The sequence below is a fragment of the Procambarus clarkii genome, chromosome 7 (genome assembly GCF_040958095.1).
Source record: "Procambarus clarkii isolate CNS0578487 chromosome 7, FALCON_Pclarkii_2.0, whole genome shotgun sequence".
NCBI lineage: Eukaryota > Metazoa > Arthropoda > Malacostraca > Decapoda > Cambaridae > Procambarus > Procambarus clarkii.
Genome location: NC_091156.1, coordinates 25527915 through 25536097, shown reverse-complemented (window position 1 = coordinate 25536097; position 8183 = coordinate 25527915). Strand labels below are relative to the sequence as shown.

General features: G+C 49.0%; 2 protein-coding genes across 2 annotated transcripts; both read right to left on the bottom strand.

Moving 5' to 3' along the window:
• Positions 1 to 2704: 2704 nt before the first annotated feature.
• On the bottom strand, positions 2705 to 3139 carry LOC138357968 (uncharacterized). Its single transcript, XM_069315179.1, has one exon. The coding sequence runs from the start codon at positions 3137 to 3139 to the stop codon at positions 2705 to 2707; it is 435 nt and encodes a 144-aa protein (XP_069171280.1).
• Positions 3140 to 4124: 985 nt separating this feature from the next.
• Positions 4125 to 6568, bottom strand: LOC123761442 (SUMO-interacting motif-containing protein 1-like). Its single transcript, XM_069315174.1, has 2 exons — positions 6502 to 6568; positions 4125 to 5332 (listed from the first exon to the last, which is right to left on the bottom strand). Exons 1-2 carry the CDS (start codon positions 6566 to 6568, stop codon positions 4125 to 4127), a joined length of 1275 nt encoding a protein of 424 aa, XP_069171275.1.
• Positions 6569 to 8183: the final 1615 nt, after the last annotated feature.

Genomic DNA, 8183 nt, shown 5'->3' with positions numbered 1-8183 from the left:
AGTTTTCAGTTGCATATGTCCTGGGGACCATTCAGGCTTGTTCGCATTTGTGTTCCTCACGTGTGCCCCAAAGAATGAGGTGATTTGGTAAAATGCTATGCCCAAGATAACTATCCGAGTGCCGGCGGTGGGGTGGTTCATATAGCCTCGGCTATCACCTCATTATGTCCGGTCGTGATGGTCAAGTGGATTAAGGCGTCTTGTACATACCAGTTGCGTGGCTTCTGGGAGTATGGGTTCGAGTCACTTCTGGGGTGTGAGTTTTCAGTTGCATATGTCCTGGGGACCATTCAGGCTTGTTCGCATTTGTGTTCCTCACGTGTGCCCCAAAGAATGAGGTGATTTGGTAAAATGCTATGCCCAAGATAACTATCCGAGTGCCGGCGGTGGGGTGGTTCATATAGCCTCGGCTATCACCTCATTATGTCCGGTCGTGATGGTCAAGTGGATTAAGGCGTCTTGTACATACCAGTTGCGTGGCTTCTGGGAGTATGGGTTCGAGTCACTTCTGGGGTGTGAGTTTTCAGTTGCATATGTCCTGGGGACCATTCAGGCTTGTTCGCATTTGTGTTCCTCACGTGTGCCCCAAAGAATGAGGTGATTTGGTAAAATGCTATGCCCAAGATAACTATCCGAGTGCCGGCGGTGGGGTGGTTCATATAGCCTCGGCTATCACCTCATTATGTCCGGTCGTGATGGTCAAGTGGATTAAGGCGTCTTGTACATACCAGTTGCGTGGCTTCTGGGAGTATGGGTTCGAGTCACTTCTGGGGTGTGAGTTTTCAGTTGCATATGTCCTGGGGACCATTCAGGCTTGTTCGCATTTGTGTTCCTCACGTGTGCCCCAAAGAATGAGGTGATTTGGTAAAATGCTATGCCCAAGATAACTATCCGAGTGCCGGCGGTGGGGTGGTTCATATAGCCTCGGCTATCACCTCATTATGTCCGGTCGTGATGGTCAAGTGGATTAAGGCGTCTTGTACATACCAGTTGCGTGGCTTCTGGGAGTATGGGTTCGAGTCACTTCTGGGGTGTGAGTTTTCAGTTGCATATGTCCTGGGGACCATTCAGGCTTGTTCGCATTTGTGTTCCTCACGTGTGCCCCAAAGAATGAGGTGATTTGGTAAAATGCTATGCCCAAGATAACTATCCGAGTGCCGGCGGTGGGGTGGTTCATATAGCCTCGGCTATCACCTCATTATGTCCGGTCGTGATGGTCAAGTGGATTAAGGCGTCTTGTACATACCAGTTGCGTGGCTTCTGGGAGTATGGGTTCGAGTCACTTCTGGGGTGTGAGTTTTCAGTTGCATATGTCCTGGGGACCATTCAGGCTTGTTCGCATATATATATATATATATATATACTAGCAGTACCTGCCACGCGTTGCTGTGGCTCAGTCTGGTTACATGGGAAAGAAAGAAAAGAGAAAGCGCACGTTTCTAATATGTTTATTTCACAATGCTTGTGGCTATACAATATTTTTTGTTGTTCCACTGTCTGGTGAGATATAGAGATTGTCTGGTTTGCCGACTCTAGAGCACTGAACATATAATGGTCCACGTGAGAAGTATTCCGTGTCTATATATAAACTGCACAATTCTAAAGATTGTCCCTGAGCTTTGTAGATGGTGATTGCAAACCCCCAATCGAATTGGAAATTACAGTCTCCTAAATTGAAATGACATATCTGTTGGAATCATAGGAATGCGAGGAATGAGGACATCTTTCCCTCTGAAAGGTGCTGTCAGATTGTTGCTTCTATGACGTCGCTGATTAATTTTTTAACTACAAGGCGTGTGGCGTTGCAAAGTTTTGGCTGGTTGTCATTTCGCAACATGATAATTGGCACGCCGATTTTCAATTGCCGTTCGTGTGATGGTATCCCTGGGAGATCGAATTAAAAAATTCTGTTGGATAATTAACCGCCTCATCTGCTTCCACAACAGTGCCGACGGACTTGTATGTGACTGCCTCGCTTTGAATGATAGACTGAATAATATTGTTGAGGTCGTAGACTTTTTTCTTGGCAACAAGAACAGCTCGTTCACTTAGCCAATCTTGATTCTTATAATTGGTTTCAATATTGGGAAATACTTTTTCAACAAATTCTTCTTTTGACGTCACTAAATTGCAGAAGTTATGAGACAATGAAATTCTTCCTGAGGTCAGATCAACCGGCCCGTTTACGTTCCCAATTTCTAGAAATTGATGTGAGAATATCTCAGCTGATGGATCGTTTTGCAGTAGCTACATAACTACACGCATATTTGTAGTTAATTTAAATGTCTCTACGTGGCGCCACAAAGTAGAGTATTTCAGGCAAGCATTTATTTCGTCGGCTGGTGTCGACCGAGGAATTAAAGGTAATGTTTTCCTGAAATCTCCTGCAAGCAATATTAATGCGTTCCCAAATGGTCTGATGTTTCAACTCAAATCTTGCAATGATCGATCAAGAGCCTCGAACGATTTATTGTGGGGCCTAAGATTATGCCATTTTGGAATCGAAATGCTGCCAGAATCAATCTAATTAGGAAGGTTTTACCAGTTCCTCCTCGCGCATCTAAAAAGATTTCTCTAAGCCCGTTAATGACAGTCAGAATTATTTGATTGTTAATGCATTTTCGCTCAAGCATTAGCCTAGGAATATTTGATTAAACATACGACAACAGATCACTCATGTTGTAATTTTGTTCACGACGCAATTCTACATCGAACGAAGAAGCAGCAGGATCGATTCAATGATGGCATTTCCAATTGATTGAGAACTTTGTTCACGATTTCTAAACACGTCTTCAATCATTATCAACGCTTCGTTGAAGATTTTTGCTGTAAAATCCATGTTCATATTTGAATTTTCTTTGCGAATTCGACGGATAATATCTTCAGCCATGTGCGATTTATAATTATCCCATAACTCCGTTGGAGATAACGGAGAGCCGGTGGTCAATATGATTGCAAACAATGCTCGTATTTGATTTGGATGTGACGTGTTGGACGCGTCATTACATACATCCCAGTGTCGGTCGTTCTCCAATAAATTCAGAGCTTGACATGCACTACGTGAAGTGGCATGTTTTACGCCGCTGACAAATCTCAATGGCTGGAAAGACGTTGAACCGGGAACGTTTACCAACAGCATGGGAAGAAGGAAGCATTCATCTTGATTGGGATGCACCGTGTACAGTCTGCCTATCGTAGTTTATTTGAATATGCCAGGTTGTCCGTCGACTCGCTCTCCTTATTTGCGTCATTCAAATCATTTTCTACTGGCATTTCTATGTGTAATACGTAGGCACTTCCGAATATAGCAGCGTTTTTGCAAACGCATCATTTTGACAACGTGAAGAAAGCAGTTAACGTTGTAGCCGGTGGATTCATGGCTGTTTGTTGTACATTTCCAGCTGTGAAATAAACGTGTTGTCCATTTTCTTGTTTTCAAAACAAAAAGAAAAAACACTAACGAAATATTTAAATTTAAGCGCAGATCAATCGACACAGCTCGATTATAAATAAATAGTAGGTATATAAAAACACGCACGTATTCGAATAGAACGTTGTGTCAAAATTTCAAAGCAATCGGTGAAGAACTTTCGGAGATTAAAGCGTGTGTTTCTCCTACTTCCATCAGATGGCGAAAATCTTGATTTTTCGAAAAAAAAACATGTTTTTTCCTGTCACAGGTGAGGCATGTATATAATAGGCATATAAAAACGCTCGCCTATTCCAATGCAACGGTGTGTCAAAATTTCAAAGCAATCGGTAAAGAGGTTTCGAAGATTTCCCTCACATGAAAAACTCATGAAAAACAGTTTTTCAAAAGAAGCATGTTTTTTTCAGGTTACAGACGTGATATCGATATATTATGTATATAAAACCCTGCTCGGATCCGAATGGAACGTTGTGTGAAAATTTCAAAGCAATCGGTGAAGAACTTTCGGAGATTAGCGATTTTGACCAAACGAACATTTCCATTTTTATTTATATAGATTATATTAAGAACATAAATTATTGACTTAATTATGTTAGTTTGGTTAGGTTATGCTAGGTTAGGTTAGGTTAGGGTAGGGTAGGTTAGGTTAGGGTAGAGTAGGTTAGGTTAGGTCATATTTTCCTCAACGACATCCTTAGTAGTCCGGGGCTATCTGATACTTATTATTCTGGTAATTAATGTGGGCGTGTAGGATATCGTTGTGGGCGTGTGGGATATCATTGTGGGCATGTGGGATATCATTGTGGGCATGTGGGATATCATTGTGGGCGTGTGGGATATCATTGTGGGCATGTAGGATATCATTGTGGGCGTGTGGGATATCATTGTGGGCGTGTGGGATATCATTGTAGCCGTGTGGGATATCATTGTGGGCGTGTGGGATATCATTGTGGGCGTGTGGGATATCATTGTGGGCATGTAGGATATCATTGTGGGCGTGTGGGATATCATTGTGGGCGTGTGGGATATCATTGGGGGCGTGTGGGATATCATTGTGGGCGTGTGGGATATCATTGTGGGCGTGTGGGATATCATTGTAGCCGTGTAGGATATCATTGTGGGCGTGTGGGATATCATTGTGGGCGTGTGGGATATCATTGTGGGCGTGTGGGATATCATTGTGGGCGTGTGGGATATCATTGTGGGCGTGTGGGATATAATTGTGGGCATGTAGGATATCATTGTGGGCGTGTGGGATATCATTGTGGGCGTGTGGGATATCATTGTAGGCGTGTGGGATATCATTGTGGGCGTGTGGGATATCATTGTGGGCGTGTGGGATATCATTGTGGGCATGTAGGATATCATTGTGGGCGTGTGGGATATCATTGTGGGCGTGTGGGATATCATTGTGGGCGTGTGGGATATCATTGTGGGCATGTAGGATATCATTGTGGGCGTGTGGGATATCATTGTGGGCGTGTGGGATATCATTGTGGGCATGTAGGATATCATTGTGGGCGTGTGGGATATCATTGTGGGCGTGTGGGATATCATTGTGGGCGTGTGGGATATCATTGTGGGCATGTAGGATATCATTGTGGGCGTGTGGGATATCATTGTGGGCGTGTGGGATATCATTGTGGGCGTGTGGGATATCATTGTGGGCGTGTGGGATATCATTGTGGGCGTGTGGGATATCATTGTGGGCGTGTGGGATATCATTGTGGGCGTGTGGGATATCATTGTGTGAGTGTGGGATATCATTGTGGGCGTGTGGGATATCATTGTGGGCGTGTGGGATATCATTGTGGGCGTGTGAGATATCATTGTGGGCGTGTGGGATATCATTGTGGGCGTGTGGGATATCATTGTGGGCGTGTGGGATATCATTGGATTCGTCTTATTGAGATCTCTCTGAATATATTATAAACATGCCACCAGGACACACAGTAGCTCTAGGTCACTCAAGTATTACTTTACCGGGAACTGTTATGTTGATGTTTATCTTGGCTGGTGACACCCGACAACTCTCGCGCCTCGAATTCAGTTACACCTGTCTCGTGTCGGCGCCCACTCTGGTCACCTGTCACCTGTCTCGTGTCGGCGCCCACTCTGGTCACCTGTCACCTGTCTCGTGTCGGCGCCCACTCCTGTCACCTGTCTCGTGTCGGCGCCCACTCCTGTCACCTGTCACCTGTCTCGTGTCGGCGCCCACTCTGGTCACCTGTCACCTGTCTCGTGTCGGCGTCCACTCTGGTCACCTGTCACCTGTCTCGTGTCGGCGCCCACTCTGGTCACCAGTCACCTGTCTCGTGTCGGCGCCCACTCTGGTCACCTGTCACCTGTCTCGTGTCGGCGCCCACTCTGGCCACCTGTCACCTGTCTCGTGTCGGCGCCCACTCTGGCCACCTGTCACCTCTCTCGTGTCGGCGCCCACTCTGGTCACCTGTCACCTGTCTCGTGTCGGCGCCCACTCCTGTCACCTGTCTCGTGTCGGCGCCCACTCTGGCCACCTGTCACCTGTCTTGTGTCGGCGCCCACTCTGGCCACCTGTCACCTGTCCCGTGTCGGCGCCCACTCTGGCCACCTGTCACCTGTCTCGTGTCGGCGCCCACTCTGGTCATCTGTCACCTGTCTCGTGTCGGCGCCCACTCTGGTCACCTGTCACCTGTCTCGTGTCGGCGCCCACTCCTGTCACCTGTCACCTGTCTCGTGTCGACGCCCACTCTGGCCACCTGTCACCTGTCTCGTGTCGGCGCCCACTCTGGTCATCTGTCACCTGTCTCGTGTCGGCGCCCACTCTGGTCACCTGTCACCTGTCTCGTGTCGGCGCCCACTCTGGTCACCTGTCACCTGTCTCGTGTCGGCGCCCACTCTGGCCACCTGTCACCTGTCTCGTGTCGGCGCCCACTCTGGCCACCTGTCACCTGTCTCGTGTCGGCGCCCACTCTGGTCACCTGTCACCTGTCTCGTGTCGGCGCCCACTCCTGTCACCTGTCTCGTGTCGGCGCCCACTCTGGCCACCTGTCACCTGTCTCGTGTCGGCGCCCACTCTGGTCACCTGTCACCTGTCTCGTGTCGGCGCCCACTCTGGTCACCTGTCACCTGTCTCGTGTCGGCGCCCACTCTGGTCATCTGTCACCTGTCTCGTGTCGGCGCCCACTCTGGTCACCTGTCACCAGATATCATCAATGTAGTTTCTGACCATTGTGCCACCTTCAGGCGCCCCGACCCCCGCCACTTCCTTAGGCACTGCTCCTGAAGTAACGCCGTCCTCTTGACGACCGCCTCGGTGGCTCCAGCTCCCGGTCCCCGGCATGTGTCATGCCCTCAGCTCATCTTTCAGCCATCCTGGTGAATCCGTCTTCATTCGAGTGCAGCTCCTGGTCCTTCTGGGAGTCTCAGCCATAACTATTCTTCGTTCGGACCTGCCCACGACCTTCAATGTGTTGAAACACGCCCAGAGAAGATCCGGGGCAGAGACATAAGGTCTGACTTTTTCCTCCTTATCTCCAAGGAATGTTATTAATGTCTTTATCTTACCGGCCTCTTTTCGTCTATTAATCATCTCCAAACATGAACAGATATCCTCATATATGGAGGTAACGTCTGGGAACAACTCTCATCTTGAGGCATTCTAAACTATGATTATCTTGTGGATATCTTGAGATGATTTCGAGGCTTAGCGTCCCCACGGCCCGGTCCTCGACCAGGCCTGTTTTTTGTTACAACCCCCCCCCCCCAGGAAACAGCCCGTAGCAGCTGTCTAACTCCCATGTACCTATTTACTGGTAGGTAAACAGAGGCATCAGGATGAAAGAAATTCTGCCCATTTGCTTACGCCTCCACCGGGGATCGAACCCGGAACCTTAAGACTACGAAACCCGAGCGCTGCCCATTCAGCCGTCAGGCCCCCCTCTCCCTTTGTCGCTCATAATCACTCATAAGTCACTCATAATTGTGTGTACCAACAGGAGACACAGAGTGGGGCCAACACACATGGTGTGTACCAACAGGAGACACAGAGTGGGACCAACACACATGGTGTGTACCAACAGGAGACACAGAGTGGGGCCAACACACATGGTGTGTACCAACAGGAGACACAGAGTGGGACCAACACACATGGTGTGTACCAACAGGGGACACAGAGTGGGACCAACACACATGGTGTGTACCAACAGGGGACACAGAGCGGGACCAACACACATGGTGTGTACCAACAGGAGACACAGAGTGGGACAACACACATGGTGCACACAGCGGGCAACAAGTAGCAGCTAACATCAGCGTTGATAACACCGAGCGACATTTTAAATGTCAAGAGATAACGTTACCAGTTAAAATAATAACAGTATGGCATCCGGAAGGATATGTGCAGATAACTTGTCATCCCTCGCCACGACCTGCGTGTCGTCGTCTACCATCCCCGACCCTCTCCTGTGGCTCCCCTTCCCTGCACCCCGACCCTCTCCTGTGACTCCCCTTCCCTGCACCCCGACCCTCTCCTGTGGCTCCCCTTCCCTGCACCCCGACCCTCTCCTGTGGCTCCCCTTCCCTGCACCCCGACCCTCTCCTGTGGCTCCCCTTCCCTGCACCCCGACCCTCTCCTGCGGCTCCCCTTCCCTGCACCCCGACCCTCTCCTGTGGCTCCCCTTCCCTGCACCCCGACCCTCTCCTGCGGCTCCCCTTCCCTGCACCCCGACCCTCTCCTGCGGCTCCCCTTCCCTGCACCCCGACCCTCTCCTGC

What these genes read in the sequence shown, in the direction of transcription:
- LOC138357968 (XM_069315179.1), bottom strand. Translation starts at nt 3,139, where the DNA reads ATGCTGTTGGTAAACGTTCCCGGTTCAACGTCTTTCCAGCCATTGAGA.
- LOC123761442 (XM_069315174.1), bottom strand. Translation starts at nt 6,568, where the DNA reads ATGACCAGAGTGGGCGCCGACACGAGACAGGTGACAGGTGACCAGAGT. An exon ending in TGGGCGCCGACACGAGACAG is followed by an intron (nt 5,333 to 6,501) that starts GTGACAGGTGAC and finishes GATCTCAATAAG; the next exon opens with ACGAATCCAATGATATCCCA.